This window comes from Dipteris shenzhenensis, chromosome 20 (genome assembly GCF_047967505.1).
Source record: "Dipteris shenzhenensis isolate YYH24624 ecotype China chromosome 20, Dip_SZ_1.0, whole genome shotgun sequence".
In the NCBI taxonomy this organism is placed as follows: Eukaryota; Viridiplantae; Streptophyta; class Polypodiopsida; order Gleicheniales; family Dipteridaceae; genus Dipteris; species Dipteris shenzhenensis.
This window is the reverse complement of record NC_141615.1, coordinates 42,401,320-42,422,652: the sequence shown is the minus strand read 5'-3', so window position 1 is coordinate 42,422,652 and position 21,333 is coordinate 42,401,320. Positions and strand designations below refer to the sequence as shown.

At 45.6% G+C, this 21,333-nt stretch overlaps 1 protein-coding gene across 2 annotated transcripts in view; it reads left to right on the top strand.

Moving 5' to 3' along the window:
• The first annotated feature begins 1,279 nt into the window (after window positions 1–1,279).
• The window catches only part of HBT (CDC27 family protein), a 167,206-nt gene continuing 147,152 nt past the window's right edge, over window positions 1,280–21,333 (top strand). For both annotated transcript variants that reach the window (XM_087391503.1, XM_087391502.1), the window contains exons 1-3: window positions 1,280–1,442; window positions 13,363–13,435; window positions 20,032–20,141. In XM_087391503.1, coding sequence (XP_087247629.1) covers window positions 1,317–1,442; window positions 13,363–13,435; window positions 20,032–20,141 — 309 coding nt within the window. In that variant the 5' untranslated portion in view covers window positions 1,280–1,316. The remainder of the gene's footprint in view (window positions 1,443–13,362; window positions 13,436–20,031; window positions 20,142–21,333) is intronic.

Sequence of the window (21,333 nt, the reverse complement as noted above, 5' to 3'; positions counted from 1 at the left end):
ACCTAATGGATTTTCTTTTGTGGAACATCGAGTTTCAAAACAGTTTGCACGCCCGTGGGCACGCTCGAGGCTCATGGACAGGCAAGATTGCCCGCCGCCGCCCACGATGGAGATTCAATAGATGCATGGGGTGATAGCCTTAGTGTGTATTCACTCTCCTCTCAAAAGTTAATTACTTAGTCTGTCTCTCAACTCGATTCGCCTTAATTTTGACACTTATCGCAAGCCTTATCGGGATTAATGTATTGATAGGTCACTTAATCACTCCTGCCCTTAGTGATCCCCAGCCTCTTGCCTCCTCGCTCGATCTCCCCTCCTCCCCTCTTCCCCTTTGCCCTCTTGCCCTGGGGGGGTTGGTCTATATAGTGGTGTGCATAAGCTTCTCGAGAAGCTGTAGGAGCTAGAAGCATCGAGCTGCAGGTGCTAGAAGAATTGAGAAGTTGCAGCTGCAGGTGCCAGAAGCTGTAGGAGCTAGAAGCATCGAGCTGCAGGTGCCCTCTTGCCCTGGGGGGGTTGGTCTATATAGTGGTGCGCATAAGCTTCTCGAGAAGCTGTAGGAGCTAGAAGCATCGAGCTGCAGGCTTCTTTTTAAGAAGTCGCGAGCAGCGTAAGAATCCATTTCAAGAGGCATTAATTTGCCAGCATACTTTAATCGCGGCCAATTAACACCTCAACCTCACCTTAGACCTATCTTCTTTCTACGCGCGCAGCAACTGATTGGAACATCGTGGGCACCTATTTATCCAATGTGCACCTCAAACCTTGATTAATTAATTGTGTAATGATCTAATGTGCACCTCAACCCTTGATTAATTCATTGTTTATCTTGATTATGTAATGTGCACCTAAACCCTTGATTAATTAATTGTTTATCTAATTATCTAATTAGATAAACAATTTATCTAATTATCTAATGTGAACCTAACCCTTCATGAATGAATTGTTTATCTAATTAGATAAGCAATTTATCTAGGTATCTAACGTGCACCTGAAACCTTGGTTAATTAATTGTTTAATGATCTAATGTGCATCTCAACCCTTGATTATTTAATTGTGTATCTAATTAACTAATTATCTAATTAGGTAATCAATTAATCTAATTATCTACTGTGCACCTGAACCCTCGATTAATGAATTGTTGAAACCGCGATTAATTCTTGGAATAAATGGTGGCCTTGTGCACAGGGCTAAGTTTTGGCGCTCCTTACAACGGCCTTCCACATGTTATTTGAACAGCCTGAAAGTAGTTCATACATTTTTCTACACACTCTGACTGAAGCCTCTTAAACACACACCCACCCCACAGAAACAGTTCTATGGAGGAGAGGTCGCGAGCTATGGAGTCCTGCTTGATCGATTGCATCACCTCCTCCCTCAAACTTTACATGTACCGCAACGCTTCCTTCCTCTCTGAACGCCTCTACGCTGAGTACCCCTCCGAGGTAATCTCTCTCTCTTTGCTTCCTCCCCCATTTCGTAGCTATGTTTCCCATTGTTGAAACTCTCAAATTGCCTTCTTGACGGTCCCCTCTCAGCCCGATCCCCTTATCCTGAACGGTTTGTGAGGCGTCCCTTCTCAGGGCCCTTAATTTCCTTGGGAAAAACTATGACCCACTTCCTCCCCCTCCCGACCAGGATCAGATTTCTGTTTCCTCTTTGATCATCTTCATTGCGTGTATTGGAACTCTCTCATGTGTCTCTCGTGCCGCTACTTTTTTTGACGGACGTCGTCGCATTCGATTGGGCGGGCCCTTTTGAAGCAGAAGGATAGGACTCGTCTTGTAAAACTGTATAGAACTACTTTTCTGAAGTGATGGCAACGTTGTGATTATTTTCACAACCTGATCCGGTGCGCCATTTGCAGTCTATTCAACCCATCACGACAATCTTTGCAACCTAAAGATGCGCACGGCTTCAAATGGCAGATACCATACGGATGGAGGAATTCCTAAGGCTAATGGCTTTGTGATCATCTGCTGTGGATTGTGTGGCTGACTCAATGCCATCTGAATCAAGTATCAGAAGATAGTGTTACCAAATTGTCTAACCTTTGCTAGTCATATTCCAAAATTCTGAAGATACGAGGTGGCCTGTAGGCTGTCATACGGTAATTGCCTCCTAATTCTGAAAGTCGACCCTGTATCCTGGTCCATATCTTTATGTAAATGTGTCCCTGTTATTGCCATCAGACAAGGCTCATCCTTGGTTGTAAAGTGTATGCTTGTGTCTTGAAACTTGCTATGTTCCATGAATGTGTATTGAAGACCTACTTTTTTCAAACAAGGGCATGTGCAAAGCGTGAGGTACACATGGCAGTTTTGTTCCGCTTCCAAATTTGTCTCAGTTGCAACTTGACTACAACAGGGACACTTGTCTGCAAGCAGTTGCAACTTGCCTACAACAGGGACAACTTGTCTGCAGGCTGTGCCTTACTTCTGTAGAATCTCATTTGTTTGGTCTTCGAGACATTTCTGTATACTGGCAAAGATTGTATTATGTGGATCTTTATGTCGAGTGAAGGCTGTCTGATTTACCTGGGTCTATAAGTTCAGTCCCAGCGTCATGCCAAGGATGCCTTCGAGACTGTCTAGAAGCGCCTAGCTGAGTCCATAGGTCAGTCAAAGAGAGAGATGCCAGAAACCAAGAAGATCATAAGAAGATGAGCTCACAATGTGAAGAGCACCATGGGACCACACAGAAACTGTGATCAACTTCCTGAATTATGAGACAATGTGCAAAAAGAGCAATTGGGAGAGAAGAAACACATCATACGTGTGTACCACTTGGATTGAATATCAATTTTTCTATTTTACCCCTTGATATCCCATCGTGATGGATTTTAACCATTTGAGGACTCCTTGCTCCTAACACACAACTTGGAGAGCATCTTGAGGCCCCTTTTTTGTACCACTCCCAAATAAAAATTTGGTCAATCTGATTGAGCCCCATCAAGCCTCCAACACAAAAGGGGAATCTTCAAAAGTTTGTAGATAACTATACTTAAAAACTGAACTTGTGTTGATTTCAATAAACCTCGACGAGTTGTGACACGACTTGCAAAGCTGAGCTCACCAAGCCTTGACAAGCTTTGCCAATCCTCAACAAGCAGCCGCGATCTCAGCAAAAGTCAACCATTTGCGAGGCGATGTATTTGTTAGACTTCCGGTAATTGTATGTGCTCTTAGCTAATGATTAAAAGCGAGCAATTCCTGTGTCCATTTGTTCTAGACTGCAATATGGGAATAATTAAGTCATGTTGTCACGGGGACGTGAAAAGTGATGTAAAGCACTTTGTAACTCACCCACGCTTAACCCGGGGTCACCCATGCTTAACCCGGGGTTAACCGTGGTTAAGTCTAGTAATGGTTTGGCTGTGAGGGACTGGCAGAGGAAGTGCACACTTCCTAGAAGTCCCTAGGGGCAAAATCTAGGTGCACCACTAGGCCCTAGGGGCAAGGCAAAGGCACTAGAGAGGGGTCTAAAAGCTGGGCCCAAGGACAACCAACGTTGTCCTTGGTCAGGTGGGTTAGAGTTTTAATGAAGGGTCAAGTGTCGTGCATGTAGGTGCATGCCCTTGTCCCACCTACCATCTCTCTCCCCTCACCCTCCTAGAGCATTCTAGGCCTAGCAGAAGCATTTTGGACATATTTCAATGTCAGGCTCAGCTTCTTCCCCGCTTTTGCTGCTGCTTTGTCAGCTCTTGCACACTTTTCGAGGCAGCCCAGCTGTTGGCACACATCCCGAGGCAATGTACGGTTCTTGGCGTGGATTTTGAGGCAAGGTATGGAGCATTTATTGCAGTCCTGTACAGCCATACAGGACTGTATGGATCTGAGGTGCAGCCCCCAAGGCTGCTGTTCGGACTGCATGGACATGCATTTCGAGACACAGATCCCGAGGTTGAGGCTTTGGGGAAGATCTGCAGGCCGGTGTCCTTTGCAGCTTATTTCTTGCCTCCTTTCGCTCTCTTTCTTCATTTCTCTCATCTCCTTGGAAGTCACCTACACCCTGCTAGGAGCTTGGTCATGGGATAGGCGCGAGGACTGAGCTCGCCCCTCTACCACGGACAGCGGGTATTTGGATTTGGACTTCCATTTGTTTGCTTTTCTTGCTTTGAAGCATTTTGCAGTGCATGTGTGGTGTTTTACAGTCCTTTCTAGTTTATCTCAAGTCCTAGCAAGCACCCAGAGGCAAGGGTGTTCCTGGGGAAAGAATTAAGGACAGTGTGGATGCATGTGATAGCCTTGAGGCTGTTAAGCACGGTTTGTTAGTGGTTTGGATGCTTGAATGCCTCTCAGTTGGGACAGGTCAGAAGTGGATGCCTAAGATTGCCTTGCTACTGGGATTCTAGTGGACCGTGGTGCACTTGGTTTTGATGCCCAGAAGACAGACAGAGGATTTGGAGAGAGAAACAGTTCAGGGGTGAACCCGTGGTGTAAAGCATTTCCAATTCTGAAGCATTAAATAAATACCAAAAGGGGCGCCAAGGCATTAAGGGCCAGTTGGCGTGTTGTGTACTGTTTTCACTGAGCAGGGCATTCTAGCCTCACCATTGTTGTTGTTGAAGCTTATTTCTAAGTGGTGTTAAGTGATTGAAGTGACTGAAGCTTGCATTGTGGCTCTTTATGAGGTTTATGATCAATTAGACGAAGATTACTATTGGAATCGGAGTCCTAGTGTGTGTGGTCCTAGAGTCCTAGGAGTGTCCTATAGGTGTGAGTGTGAAGAGTCTTGAGGCCACTTGTGCCACCTCATGTGGTAGATGTGATTCCTCACCTAGATTATAGGATCTAGATTCTCTTGTGTGTGACCTCATCTATGAGGTGTCTGTGTGGGAAGATAAGGCTTGCCCAGCCTATAAAAGAGGCTATGTACTTGTTGTAAAGATATCAATCAACATCAGCTATTGTGCCTTAGCTCTTGTCTCCAATCATGTGTCTCTCACCCTCTCCCATTTTCAACAGCTGGTATCAGAGCCACCTTGAAGCGTTCTGCCCATTCCTCACCTTGTAGCTACTCGTAATTTCCTCCTCTCCTTGAGGTGATGAGCGTCATCAACGAGGAGCTGCGCTGCCACACCTGCGCCCCCTCGTTGCCACACCTGCGCTGCCACACCTACGTTGCCACGCGAGATCTGAGTCGGCCTCCCTCGCAATCTGCTTACGCCTTGCTGCTGCCGCCTCTCCGCTATTTTCCTTGGCGCCGTACGTGGGAAGGCTGTGGGGTCCGAACCCACGCGCACTTGTGCGCCATTCTGCCCGCCATACTGCCTGCGGAGCTTCTACCTACACCTCGAGCCTTAGCAAGGAAGGTCCGTGCGGAGCTGCAGCACCCACCATCAGAGCACATAGGCGCCCGCCTGACAGGCATTGCATCCTGAGTACTACCGTAACTTGCCATCTCTGGTTGAGCGCAACAACTTGTCACCTACTTGCCATCTCTGGCTGAGCGCAACAACTCGTCACCTGCCCGACATATCCTTTGAAGTTGCATCGCTTCCGCTGCGTATCTCTTGGGCTGGTCTCCTGAGTACAGGTCGCGAGATTCTGATCATCTTCGTTCGCCTCTCCACATGAGCTCCTACCCAAGCCTCATCATCGACTGCTCTTTAGCCTCAGCATCAGTGTACAAGAGCCCGTATCAGCCCGGATCTATGCCTCTCCATTGACCAGCAAACAGTCCGTTTGAGACATTCTGCGTTTTTGAAGATTTTTGGCCTCATTTTGGGTGAATTTGTTGGGGCTTTTATGATCTGAAGCTCCCCTAGTGTTGCGAGAACACTATGCTCTAGGAAATTTTGAAAAGCCCCAATTCTTTGCAAACCCTAATTTTTGCAGCAACCCTAACCCAAAAATTTAGGGCTTTTCTGTCCTATGTCTTCCTTTGGCATAATTGAAGCTTCTGCATAATTGAAGCTTCTACCATGTAAAATTTGGGCCTTTCTTGAAATTTGAGTAAACATTGTAAGGGATTTGACACTGGCTGTAATAACAGCTAAGACCTTCCCACCAATGGATAGCATAAAAAACTCCTCATTCATCGAGAAATTCTCAGGGAGCAATTTCCCAACTTGGCAAACAAAACTCCGGCTTCTTCTTATGCGAGAAGGCATATGGAATATCACCAATGGCAAGGAGCCAAAACCCCAAGGTGATGATGCTAGAATCAGTTGGTGGGAGAACCAAAATGATAAAGCAATGGCTATCATTGGCCTAGCTTTAGCTGACAACCTTCTCCACCATGTGGATTTTGATAAGACAGCAAACGATGTTTGGGAAAAGTTAGAGAATTTGTTTGGAAATAAGATCAATAATTCCAAAGTATTTCTCAAACAAAAACTCTTCAAGCTCAAGATGAAGGAAACTGAAACCCTCAATGAACACTTGAGCAATCTTGGGTCAATTCTCCAACAATTATCTGCCATCCGAGCCATTGTTGAAGATGATGATCAAGTTGCTGTACTTCTCTCCAGAATTGAAGACATTTCCAAGTACAATGAGATCCTTGCTGTCCTAAGAGTCAGCCGCAATATGAGCTTTAAGGATATGGTAGCTCATCTCGTTGATGAGGACCGTAGGCTTACAGAGAAAGCAGAATCTTCCTTCGAATCTGGCAAAGCATTCTTTCTCAAGAATAAGCCCAAGAAGAACGGAAAACCTCTTAAATGTAATTACTGTCAGAAACCTGGCCATCCAGAGGATCGTTGCTTCAAGAAAATGGCAAAGGTACAAGCCAAAGAACATGCCAATCTGGTTGCGGAGCAGAGCGAGGACGAAGACGATGAAGCTACACCTTCTGGACCTGAGGAACAAGCCTGCACTGCTGCTATTGCTGGTCTATCCCTCCATGAGGTGATAGATGAAGAGTGGGCTTTCTAGAGTCATGTGTGTTAGGTACTCTGCCTTGGGTAGTCCCCCTAAAATGATGTAATAATTTGTCTTTTTGTGTGCCTTGTCCTATAAAAGGCTCCACTTATTTCCATGTACCCGTTTAGGAGACGGGGGGGGTTGTTATGTCTTTCCTTTATCAGGCCTGGCCGAGTTCCAGGATGTTGGTGTACTCCCTAGACCTATGAGTTTGGTCATGCATCCATGCTCAGATTTGAGTCTCTGATCACGTTGACACCTAAGCCATGAGAGTGCTTGGTTCAACCTCTGAATTATGCTCAGCTGTTAGCCTCCGAGATTGCCTGGGATGCACAGTTTGGATGATGTCATAATTTCTCACCCTAGCTCCGAAGGGGGGTTTGTTGGAATCGGAGTCCTAGTGTGTGTGGTCCTAGTGTGCGTGGTCCTAGAGTCCTAGGAGTGTCCTATAGGGGTGTGAGTGTGGAGAGTCTTGAGGCCACTTGTGCCACCTCATGTGGTAGATGTGATTCCTCACCTAGATTATAGGATCTAGATTCTCTTGTGTGTGACCTCATTTTTGAGGTGTCTGTGTGGGAAGATAAGGCTTGCCCAGCCTATAAAAGAGGCTATGTACTTGTTGTAAAGATATCAATCAACATCAGCTATTGTGCCTCAGCTCTTGTCTCCAATCATGTGTCTCTCACCCTCTCCCATTTTCAACAATTACTGCCCTTTAGTTTGTTGAAGGCCAGTTACACCTGTACAACTGATGGTGGTGTTTTACCTAAAGAAGCAGCCCACTCTCAAGACATTCATCCTATGTTGAGAAAGCACCTGGGGAAAGATTTAGGTTGTTCTTTTTGTTTGAGAGCTTACCTTTGAGCCTGGATTATTGTTGATAACTGGCCATGCAAAATGCATGTTCTTTTCTTATTTTGTGTTCTTATTACAAAGTTTATCTGGTCTTGTGCTTCTGAAAATGCTTTACAGCCCTTTACCCAAAAAAATCTATCTGTAAGAAGGGTACATGTCTTCCTTCAACTGGCAACTGACATCTCCTTTGTGCTTTGCACCTTTCCTATTCTTTCCACAATGCAAGATGCTTGCTTGATAAGCAGCTATGCCTATAGTAACAAGCAAATGCATTTTGCTGTAAACTGTTGTTTCTTAAAAGACACAGTGAGCTTTTTCTATCCAAAGGCTCGTTTCAAAACAAAACCAGAGCAGGCATCAGGTATTACTGTAAATTGACTCAGCAATATTTGCAATGGTAACTTGTGTGGCATTTTTGGGAAAGCTAGCCACTAGTAACAAGAGGGATTGGGAAAAACTTTTGGTACATGCATTATGGGATTACAACACCCCACACAAAGTCACCACTCAATATTGATATATAATACAAAAGCTATTATGCCCTTAGAGAATGAGATTCCCACTCTAAATATTTTGATTTGTATGATTGGACTTATTCTAGTCTTACAAAGGTATATTTTGATGCATACAAAGTTCCCTGAAGATAAAACGGCAAATTTCCAGATCGATTTTCAACTTCCAAATTTCAAACTGCAGGATTGGCTTTCATTACATGCTTCATGTACCATCTTCCATCGGTCATCATTCCTTGCATCTACCTCGTGTTAGAGAATAGGAGGGAATGAATCACTCAAACCTCCACCCAAGATCTCTCCAACTCTTACACACACTCAACTCAGATAGATGATCACAGATGCAATAAACACTCACTCAGAAATAACTTGGACGGAGAGAGAGAGAGAGAGTATATTCATCCACCGGATGGTGGGCAGAAAAAAACAGCTCACAGGGAGCAATACAAAATACAGCAAAGTGCTGGAGAATACTGAAGGACTCTCTCTCTCACAAACTGCTCCAGAACTGAGTGCACAGCACAGCCTTGGAAGGAGGCTTTCAGTCTTGCACTGGATGCTGGAAACAATGAAGGAGTGGGCCTTTTATAGGCACTGCCCAGGCCCCTTGAGTTGACCGACCTGCAGGGTCGGTACCCTGTCCGGTGGCCGACCAGGTGGGCCCTAGAAAACCGACCAGGGTTGGCCTTGGTCGGTGGCCCTGTGCAGCCAGTCTGCGCAGCTGCAGGCGCCTCCAAGTGAGGCCTAAGGCCCCTGTTTTCCTGCTGTTGCAGGCAGCGACCAGCCCGTGTGCTGGTTGCCTCTTTCTGCCTCTGTTTCTGGCCTGAGTCACTCTCTCCCAGCCCCCCTAGCTCTCACTGCCCCTTGTCCCCTCAAATTGGGGGCTCACAGGTGGGCACAGTGAGTTTCTAACACCCCCCCTCAATGTCACAATTGTGGGCCAATCCCCATGCGTTTGATGAGGTGCTCCATCTGTTCTCGAGGGAGTGCCTTCGTGGAGAGGTCGGACAAGTTGTCGGCGGTCGGGCAGTACATAAGCTCGATCACGTCGTCGATGATGAGTTCTCGAACAAAGTGGTAATGAACTTCGATGTGCTTGGTCCGCGCATGGTACACTGGATTCTTGGCAATGGCTATGCAACTCTGACTGTCGCACATCAGCACTGTTGCGTCCTCCTGACACACGTCCATGTCCTCCAGAATCCACCTCAACCATAGTGTCTCACAAGCTGCTGTACACGCGGCTCTGTACTCTGCCTCTGTAGATGAAAGGGCCACTGTGGGTTGCTTCTTACTCAGCCAAGAGATGGCACCAGATGCAAGTAAAAAACAATACCCTGTTATCAATCTTCTGGTGTCAGCATCACCCGCCCAATCACTGTCATAGAATCCGCCTAGTTCGATGCCTTTGGTGTAGGTGATCCCATAGGTGCAAGTACCCTTTAGATACCTCAGCACCTGTAAACCTGCATCCCAATGACTCTTCCTGGGAGAAGTAGAGAACTGGCATAATAGCCCAACTGCATAACAAATATCAGGTCGAGTATTAGTAAGGTAAAGCAAACTTCCTACCAATCGTCGGTACAAGGGAGTATCGATCGGCTGAGATGTGTCGTGAACACTTAGCTTGAGTCCCACCTCCATGGGAGTTACTGCTGTCCTGCAATCCTCCATTTGAAATCTCTTCAGAAGTTCTCTGCAATATTTCTCCTGTGAAATGAACTTCCTGTCTTTGTTGTGCACATGCATCCATGCGTTAGAACCAAAAATGCGAAGATGAGTGATAGAGGGCTTCTTACCATAAAATGCCTCATATGGAGTCTTGTCCTTGACGGCCTTCGTCTTGGTCCTGTTGAGAATGTGTATGGCTGTATTCTTCACTCCAATAGGCTTTAGAAAGGTTCCTCCCTTGGAGCATAGCAAGCTCGGTCTCTGTGGTGGTTCTATGCGTCCTCTCGGCTACCCCGTTTTGCTGAGAAGTATGTGCTGTGGTGAGTTGTCGCTTGATCCCATGCTTGTGACAAAATGTGTTGAACTCATTTGAGGTGAATTCTCCCCCCTTGTCTGTGCGGAACGTCTTGACATCCTCCCCTGTCTCCTTTTCAACTCTGGCCTTCCAGTCCTTGAACTTCTCGAAAGCCTGTGACTTTTTAGCCAAACAATATACCCAGGTCACTCTACTGAAATCATCCACAAAGAGAAGTGAGTACCTGGATCGTGCACACGATGCTGTAGACATTGGGCCACAAATGTCGGCATGAACCAACTCAAGTGGTTTGTTGGCCCGAAACGAGGCCTCTTGTGGGAACTTATCCCTGTGCTGCTTGCCTTCTAGACAAGCCCTACAAACATCATCCTTTCCTGTAATTGGTGGAAGTCCATCCACCATCTTCGACTTTGACATTTCAGCCAAGATTCCATAGCTGACATGACCAAAGCGCTCATGCCAAAGTTTGGACTTTCCGTTGTCTTCATGAACCAACATTGCACTGAGGCGGTACAATCCATTCTCTTCAACTCCTTGAGCCACCATCTGTCCATTTGCTTTGGATGTCACGGTGACCTTGCCATCTTGAAAGAGAACTGCCATGTTGTTTTTCTCCATTTGACTTACAGACAGTAAGTTCTTGCAAAGGTTGGGTACATAAAGTACTCCAGAGATATCCTTCTCCTCACCCGCGGTTGTAATGAAAGGAATGCTACCGATGCCCTTCACAGGACACATCCGGCTATCCCCGACAGAAACTTTGGAATCCGGGTGTGTACTTTCCATGGTTTTGAACCAAGTCGTTCTGTTGGACATGTGCTTGGAAGCACCGCTGTCAACATACCAACCCTCTTTACCTTCACTGGCTGCATATGTCGAATAATGTTCACTGATTAAAAACAACTGTCCAGTCGTCACATTGGCAGAATCATTCTTAGGCTCTTCTTTGTTCCTGGCTTCTCTCTTCCGTTTCTGATTTGCCTTCTTCTTTCGGCATTCTTTGGCGGAGTGGCCAAGCTTTTCACAGTAATAGCACACTATTTTCTTCTTGCGGTCAGCGTCCTCTGACTTCTTGAACTCCTTTGGCTTGCCTTTTCGAGGCTTGTCCTTGGCCACTAATGCCTTCTCGTCGGTTTGCGTAAAGAGTTTCTCTCGAGCCTCCTCCTGAAGCAGGAGTGGGCCAAGCTCCTCAAAGGTGATTGGCTTAGTCCGTTGACCCGCAGTGACCGTAGTCACAAAACTTTTGAAACTCCGTGGCAACTTGTGGAGTGTGAGCAACGCCAATTGACTTGTGTCCACCTTTTGACCAACCGCTGCGAGCTAGTCCCGCACGACTTTCACCTTTGTCAGATGGTCATTCACACTATCACCCTCATTGATATCAAGATTATAAAGCTGATGCTGAAGAGTAATGATACGGGCTGTATTATCGGTTTCATGCAGCTCCTTCAGTATGGCCCACGCCTTTGAAGACGTCTCTGCCAACTGGATATGAGGAATCACAGCATCTGCTGTCGTGCCAATTAGCATTGCTAAGGCTTGAGCATCCCTCTCTTCCCATGCACTGAGTTCATCCGCATCTGCTTCAACTAAAACTTCACCTCTTTTGTCCACAATGTCCTCCGGCTTCTCCTCGGTCCCAATCACTATCTTCCACAGCTTCCTTGCCAACAGATGGCTTCGGATCTTGACTTTCCAGATTGGATACTTCGTCCCATCGAGCTTTCCAGCTTCACCAAAATTGGGAATAAATGAAGAAGGAAGATGACTGGAGAAGGAGGAAGGACGAGCAGTGGGTGTAGAGGCTTATGAACGCTGATCCATCTCGGTGAATAGCAAACTGAAAAAAAACTGAAGCAAAAAAGATGTACTGACCTCTCGTGCTAGCTTGAGCTGAAAACAGAATCGCCTTTCTGCCAAGGGACTCCTTCCTTCAGAGAGTGCTTTGATGAAGAAGAGTTGAGAGCCTATGGCTCTGATACCATGTTAGATAATAGGAGGGAATTAATCATTTAAACCTCCACCCAAGATCTCTCCAACTCTTACACACACTCAACTCAGATAGATGATCACAGATGCAATAAACACTCACTCAGAAATAACTTGGACGGAGAGAGAGAGAGAGAGAGAGAGAGAGAGTATATTCATCCACCAGATGGTGGGCAGAAAAAAACAGCTCACAGGGAGCAATACAAAATACAGCAAAGTGCTGGAGAATACTGAAGGACTCTCTCTCTCTCACAAACTGCTCCAGAACTGAGTGCACAGCACAGCCTTGGAAGGAGGCTCAGTCTTGCACTGGATGCTGGAAACAATTAAGGAGTGGGCCTTTTATAGGCACTGCCCAGGCCCATTGAGTTGACCGACCAGCAGGGTCGGTACCCTGTCTGGTGGCCGACCAGGTGGGCCCTAGAAAACCGACCAGGTTGGCCTTGGTCGGTGGCCCTGTGCAGCCAGTCTGCGCAGCTGCAGGCGCCTCCAAGTGAGGCCTAAGACCCCTGTTTTCCTGCTGTTGCAGGCAGCAACCAGCCCGTGTGCTGGTTGCCTCTTTCTGCCTCTGTTTCTGGCCTGAGTCACTCTCTCCCAGCCCCCCTAGCTCTCACTGCCCCTTGTCCCCTCAAATCGGGGGCTCACAGGTGGGCACAGTGAGTTTCTAACACCTCGCTGCTTGTAGCTTAAACCTATGTGAAGGGAAGGGGGAAGGGGTGGTGGTGGTGGGTGTTTTACAGATTTGCTCTATTTTGGAAGGGCATAAGCCTTGTTATATCATTTCAAAAGATACATAGTTTTTTCAGAATGAAACTTTAAGATTTCAAAGATTTTCTTGTGGTTTGTTTTACTCAGCAATCCTGGAATATTTTTATGCTACTTTCTGTTAAGAAATTTAGATAGTTTCTTGCTCACTCACCTATTTCCATAGCATTTGCATCTGATGTAATGGGGAAAAATTGAATTGAAGCATGTCCCAGTAATTTGAAGTGTTTTCTACTGGTCATATGGAGAGGTTTTCAAAAAGTATATTTCTTTAAACCTGTGATTCAATAAGAAGAATATCAAACTCAAGTAGTTAGGGAGAATCAAATATGCCTGTCTTCAACGTGCCTTGCTTATGGAGTCATTATGCATGTATGCATTTTTTCAGAGCAACCTACATTTGCTTGCAACTTGCTACTTCAGAAGTAACCAGGCCCACCGAGTCTATCATATTTTAAAAGGCAAGTTTTGACACTTTTCGCCATTCAACTGCTGATGTTTTTTTAAGAAGATGGAATGAGCCTGATATTATTGAATCCTGCTGCCTTTCTTTTGATTTGTGAATTGCACATAGATTTGAACATAAATTGTGCCCACCATTTAAAGTCTTCTGAAAATCCACTTATGAAAGTTTTGATCTGCAGGATGTTGATGGTTTTGGGTTTGTTGCATATATGTTCCCTTCATGATTTGGGTGTTGCTTTCAGTCAAGCTTTCATATTGATGGCATTTCTTGTAGCCTAAGTTTTGTGGAGCGTTTATCTTGGCACTAGCATTTTAATCAAGATTGTTTTGATTCTTCTGCCGCTTGCTTCTGTTGTTTGTGGTTCTCTGCTAAGTTATGCTTCTTGGTCCATTCTTAGTTTGGAAAATTCTCCACACTAATCATTCTTTGTTGGTGTAGGCAGGTCCTTACCCTTTATATGTCCTAGCTTTTGTACGATGTGCATGTCTGAATGATGGGGCTTGCATAGTCTGTGTGTCAATCACTCTAGATGCTTCTTTGTATTTGGTAATGATGCTGGATAGCAACATATGATAGAGGGAAGCACTTAACAATCTCAATTTTGAAAACAGACACTAAGAAAATTTGAAAGTACAAATGAATAGGACAATTGAGAATACAAAGAAATTGAGGTTTGTAAGAAACCTCAAATCTTTAATTCTAAACCCTTATTAAGACTAAATTCTAGAGTGACACATGGCATGCATGCCATATATGCGGTCCTACCTTTTTATAGAAACATTCGTAGGAGGATCCTAGATATCTGAGCTTAAGTAACCTCAGGGACCTTATCACTGGTTACACATGTCGTAGTCCTAGTGAGCAAAGTAACCTTGTGTTTAATACTGAAATGGTTACAGTGAATGGGGGCCTTATCTCAACAATTTCCAACGTTTTGGAGCAAGTTTGATGTAAGCTCTGATGTTGATTACTGTTGGGAGATCTTTTAACTGCTCCAACAATTTGCCTTTCTGAAGTTTCATTGTAATGATTTGCAGCAAGTACAATAACAATATGGTGTTTCTGTGAAAGTGAGTGGGTATGTGAGCAGAAACTGAGCGCAGAACAAGTGGAACTGAAACAGCAAAGAGATGCGAATGGAGACAGATGGAAATTTGCCGGAGATGTCAGGGAAAACTTGCATTGACTGCTGAGAAACACTCCACAAATGGTACTACAAGAGTGGCAAGGGGGGCTCTATTTATAGAGGGAGCCCTGGCAGAAACTAACCAACCAGCCGACTGACCCGAGCTAACCCACTGACTGACCTGACCCGATTTGGTCGGGTTGGTTGACCCGACCCTGGTTAGGGTCTCAGGTGGGCCTCTAGTGGCCAGTAACTGACCTGGTTACTGGCGCATATTGTCGCCTATACCAGGCCCTAAAACACCCTGCTAATGCGGCTTCTGGCCCTGACTAGGTGCCCTGGCTAGACTCCCTCCTAACCTGCAAAAAACACAGTGAGAAAGGACTAACTTACTATACCTCTCTCTGGGCACACCCACATAGCAGCTCTCACTACATACAGGAGATGACTAACTCTAACACCCCCTCTCAGCTCCTCGATGTAGAATCAACCCCAGGGAGCTGGAAGGTTCATCGAGCAGCGGCTGAGGAGGGTTCATCAGCGGCTTCCGCGACATCAAAGCATAATTCACCTGGAGTGGTTAGTCCTTCGGGGCTTTGTCTTTAACTCGATGCAATCTGTGTGGTCTCTCCTTGGCGAGCCATTCGGAAGGGAAATCCAACACTCCAGAATGTCAAAGCGTCTCTATCAACCACTTAGGAATATGACGAGATCCCTGAGCCTCCTCGTGCTGTGGGGGCTCATCATCATAGCTTGGTGCTCATGATCACTAGGCTCTGTTAGAAATTACTCAACAGAGTGTACGCACAGTGGAAGACTGATAGTGCCCAGGAGCTCACACAGTGTGCATGTGGGGTGTGCATGTGGGGTGTGGAATCACAGACTTCTTAACTTAATGTGCAAAGATGTGCAAGCCAGTCAATAGACAATGCTCAGAAACAAATATAGAAGCAACTTTTTATATATTCGTCCATCCACAAAGTAGGATAGGATACAATACCAAAAGGTTCTCCTACTAGATGTCTTTGTCCTGTATGTTCCTGGAACTCTACACTTGTGCCAAGTTTACACGCCTTATGAACGAAGGCTGAGTGATGGAACATACAATATTGGGGAGGAATGAACCGGGATTGTGGTGGATCTGGAGCGGCAAACAGGCACAGCATAGGCAGCTGAATGGAGCGGGCATAGGGCCTGCAATAGGCCTCAGATGGAGGCTGTCCAGCGGTGCCATGCCACGTGTGCAGGGGTCAGCAAATAGGATGACCTGCCTATATTTATAGGCTGAGCCCAAGTCGGTTTGTGGGCCAGCAAAAGTCGGTGGGGGGGGGCCCTGAAAGTCGGCCCAGCCCCCTCAAAAGTGGGCTATTTGGGGAAGTTTTGCCCTATGAAAGGAGGGCCTATTGGCCTCATTTTGCATCCAGCAGTGCAGCCAGCAGTGAACAGAAAGGAGCATCAGGAGACTTTTCCTGGGCCTACATCCAGGAGGTGAAGGAGTGTCAGAGGAGCTGTAGACGTAGGTCAGGAGAGGCTGAAGCCTAGGCTGTCTTCCAGAGCAGCAAGGTGCTGAGATCACTGGATGGAGAGTCTACATAAGCTCAAAGGGAGCACGCGGGCTCAAAGATCTAGAGGTGTCAAGCATATAGTAGGAGGACCTTTTGGTATTGTATCTTGTGCAGTTTGTGGATGGACGGAAACATAATATTTGTCTTTGAGCACATAGTCTGCACACACATGAATGGTTGTGAAGTACACACGCTTGATGAAGCTTGATTCCACAGTGTGACACTTCCGCGTGTAATTCCTGGGCTATCTATGAGTCTTCCGCCTACGGGATACCCTCTGGTGGGATTTCAGTTTTCTACCATTGTGGAGGTCAGGGATAGATTTACTGGCCAGGTAGTTCACACTTGTACGGTGAATCTTGGGATTTATACCTTGTCCACGCTTTTCTTGATCACATCCTCCCTTCAGGGTGACCTGTGGTAGTTTTGTTTTGGTCACCTCAATGTTGAAGCACTACATCGAGCTGCCCGGGAATAGTGGTCCTTGGTCTACCCTATGTAGGCAATTAGCATGGTCAGTGCCGTTCTTGTATTCTAGGGAAGCAACACTGGGACGCATTTCCGAAGCAGGCCTCACGTTGGGCTTCTCTTCCTCTAGAGTTGGTCCATGTAGACCTACGTGGACCTATGATTGTTCCTAGCCTTGGAGGTGCGCTTTATTTCATGCTACTAGTGGATGATTTAGCAGGTCATGTGGGCCTATTTTTTGGCTTAGAAGTCTCTGGCTTACCCCAACTTTCGGGAATGGTGTGCTCTTGTTGAAAATGAATTTGACTTCCATGTTAAAACTTAAAGCCCTACGATCTGACAGAGGTGGAGAGTTTTGTTCCCACCCGTTTGAAGAATTATGTGTAACAAAGGCCATTCAGTGGGAATTTGCAAATACTGGCATTGCTGCATGGAAGAATCAAACTCTGGTAGAAATGTATCGGACCATGCTTGCACACCGAGAGGTTCCTCGGTTTCTTTGGGCCAAAGCCACAGCCACAGCCACAGCCACCGTAGTACATATCCTTAACCGTTCTCTGACTTCTGCTGTTCCTAAAGTTACTCCCTTTGAGGCTTATTCAGGATGTTATATTTTATGAACAATTCCTCTTTTAGAAAGTACCGCGATGGCTGATTGAAACTCTTCGTGACTCGGACGTCACATATATCCCTTCTTCACGGCTTCGAGAAGAGGACGGTCTGCGTGGATCCCACCGGCATAAGGAGAAGGTTTTGGAGGTCGGCCCGCTATTAACTACTCCTTGATGTCCTGCATTCTCAAAGACTAAGAGCCCTCGACTGTCCACGAAGCACTTTCTTAGCCATGGAACTGGAGTTGGATTCTAGTGAAAGAAATAGGACCTGGGAGTAAGTGTCCCAACCCAAGCGCCGTTCATTCATTGGTGTCAAATGTGTCTACAAGACCAAGTAGGCATAAGACGGTATTGTGGATAAACATAAAGCCCATCTTGTGGCCAAAGGATACTCACAGCGACGTGGGATCGATTATGATGACACCTTTGCTCCTATTGCCAGGATGGCCACTCTTTGGACAGTGTTAGCAATCGCTGCTCATGAGCAATGGCCGATTTACCAGATGGATGTCAAATTTGCCTTTCTCAATGGAGATTTACAGGAGGAGATCTATGTACAACAACCTCCAGGGTTAACCAAGTTAGCAAGGATGGTTTACCGGTTGAGGAAAGTACTATATAGGCTTAAGCAAGCTCCTCGAGCTTGGAATCAGAAGATAGATGAGTTCTTCGTTTTTAGAGGTCCCGAGCTGATACAAATAAGTACATCTTCTTTCACGACAGTCTGACTTTCCTTATCATTTTATATATTGATGACTTGCTCATTATAGGTAGCCATTAGCGCATATATTCGAGACAAAGGCTGCTCTTTCTAAGGCCTTTGAAATGATGGATCTTGGGCTCCTGCACTTCTTTCTGGGATTTGAGATTTGGCAGGGCCATGAAGGCTATTTTGTGTCACAAAAGCGGTATACTCAAGAGCTTCTAGAAGCTTTTCATATGATAGAGTGTCGTGCCATCTCATCACCTATGGACCCCAGTACCAAACTGTGTACGTATGATCCAAGTGAGCTAGTCGGTGCAAGCAAGCATTGCCAGTTGATCGGATCATTGTTCTGGCTCCTTACTACTAGATTGGATTTGTGATACTTCGTTGGTCTACTGAGTTCATGCAAGCACCTAAGAAGACACACTGGTATGAGGATCCTCCAATACCTCAAGGTTCTCGCAATTGAGGGTTATCCTATTAGTCAAAGCAACAGTCCAGGATCCAGCTACTAGGCTAGAGTGATTTAGATTTGGGGGGGGAGTTAGACACTTGTTGTTCGACCGCCTTGTCTTCGATCGAGGCTGAGTACCGTGCTGCTTGTTCCGCTACTTGTGGGACCGTTTGGCTCCGCCGTTTACTTGGTGGATTCCTGTAGACGTCCCCGACCCTCATTTGCAGTGACAATCAGAGTTGCATTGCATTTGCTCGTAACCCTGTGTTCCATGTATGGACCAAGCATATTGAGATCCAGTACCATTATGTCCGGGAGGAGGTGGTCGCTGATATGATCTAGCCTACCTACTGCAAGACGGAGGAGGACAAGGTGGACCTGTTCAGTTCCGCTGCACTTCTCACAGTAAGAAATAGGGCCAATGCCCTATCGGTGAGCCCCCCATATAAGGAGGCATCAGGGTTTTACCTAGTGCATGGTGCTTTTCTTGATTTAGATATAGATTATTTGATTGTCACAAGTGGTATATAGAACTTTTGAATGAAACTATTGTAAATTGATTGAAGCAAAGAAGCCTTTGCTTTGGGGCTTGCTAATTCAAGGGGGCCTTTGGTTGGTTCTTGGCTTGGGAGGGTGGATAACCCCGTACTTTTGTGTGGACGGTGGGTTAGCGATGAGCGCATCAATGGTTTGTTAAATGATTGTGTTTTTTCTGAGTCTCTTTAAATGATGTTTTGTAGTATAATAACAGTTTCTCAAGTGAAGTTCTCCAAGTTTGATCCAAAGTTCCATGCAAGTGAGTATTGTGATTGAATCTCTGGCAGTATTATGGCTGTATAACTGAAAGAAAAGACACTGGGAAAGACACTGTGTATCTGTATCACAGTAATACAACTTAAATCAGACCATCTTGCACATTTAGTATAACTTGTCAAGAAAGTCTTGTGGCGGTTTTACTTGCACATTAAGTATAACTTGCACATTAAGCTATCAAGAAAGTCTTGTGACGGTTTTACTTGTTTTCCTTTTTTTTATTTTTGTGATTTTACTGTTGGAGAGGAGGAAGGAAGTTAGAGATAATGGCATTGTAGCATGAGTAGACTCAAAGAATGAAACAAAGCTACATGATTTAAATAGAAGCCAAGTACAAGCTTTATAGCCATGAGGGCTGAATCTCGACATCATCCATGATGTCATCAGAAAATGTATCTATGACCCCTGACCCTTATGTGCTGCAAGAGGTATACCTCTTATAGCTTATGGAGGGTATGACCTTATCCATCCACACACCCATGGTCGCACACTCAGACAGCAACATCCGACACACATTACTCGACATTCACAAGACTCTCCAAATACCCGTCATTTACTAGTTATTTGGTTTGTTGACTCTTCTCATGCAGAATGTGATTTAACTTTTGATATTCAGGTCTTCTATGATTTTGGGATTCCAAATATTCATGTACTTAGCATGATGATTCATGGCACATTCTTATGTAGAATGTGACTTAACTTTTGATAATTAATATTATATGATATCAGGGTCCAAATACAAAAGGTACTTAGCATGATGATTCATGGTCCTTGTCGTCCCCTAAGGGGGATGTTTGTGGAGCTATTTTACAAAGATCTCTAACATTTGTTCTCCTCTTATGTAGGTGCTAAGTCTGCGCAGTCACGCTATCTATTTGCACTTGCATGTTTTGAGATGGGTAATTTGACAGAGGCGGAAACAGCGTTATTACCCCCAAATGAACCAGGAACAGAGGTGCATGGCATGTTTTCCTCTCATGTTATGTTTATGCTATGTGATCATATTTTAATGTCTAGTAGATTCTGTCACGGGGGCGTGAAATTCTAAGTGCTTTAATGTACTACAAGACTGTGACAACTTTGGTTTTAAAAGTCCAAGCATGGGCTTAATAATGTGTAATTAAATGCGGCATGGTGCCTAGCACATAAGCGTAATTAATCCCTAGGCTCAGAGGCATTCCAAGGAATTAAAAGAGTGGTCGTTGGGAAATGATGATGTGGTATTTTTAATGGGCCCCCTAGAGGGCCATGTACCTTCAGTGGCCCCCCCTAGAGTTCGAGGTGGCTCTAGTGCCTTCTACATGCTCCTTTGCCATTCCTGGAGCTTCCTGGGCCTTCTAAACTTCACATGTGTGGTTTTCTCTCTCATCTTCTCCCTTTGTTGAGATTTTGGACTAATTTTTCAGCCTCCTTCAGCTGAATTCCGTTTTTCTTCATAACTCCTCACCCGTTTGGATTCCTCAACTTCCGTTTGGCCCGACGGCTTCCCCTCTGCCTCCCCTTTGTAGTGATATGCTTTTCCCTCCGTGCGTTTGGTAGAACGGGCAGAGCTGAGCACTTCTTTTGCTGGTCGAATTTGCAAAAGTGGCTTTTTCTGGACCTTTTTGCTTCTACCGCCTCCTGGGCCTCTCCTCTTGCAAAGCTACAGCTTTCAGTTGAATTTCGAGTGGTCCCGCGCGCTGGTTGACTGGTTTTTCTCAGTTTTGGAGGACTTTCCGGCGATGAAACTTCTCCAAAACCTTCTCAATGCATTCCTCTCTGAAGCACGCTTCTTTTGAGCCCAAGAACTCCCATTTCTTCGCGACAGAAGTGCTTCTTTTCGAATTTTTCAGTGGAATTCTTGCTGGTCGGCTCTTGTAAATGCTCTTTCTTCATGCCTTTGCACTCCTCTTTGGCTGAGAATGCAATTGGGCATTGGCTACTATGTCCTCTTGGCGATTGAGGACTTGGTTCGAGTTTTCAGGGCTTGGTGAGTTGTGATTTTGCTGCTGCAATTTCTTTTTGCCATAAGCTATTGGTTGGCCTCGTGTGCCATCTCTTTCTTGGCTCACAGGTGCCCAGGCAGTGCTACATGAGTCATTCTTTGGTTGGGTACTTTGCTGATTTTATTTTGGAGCTTTGAAAAGCTTTGTGAATGCCATCTGGAA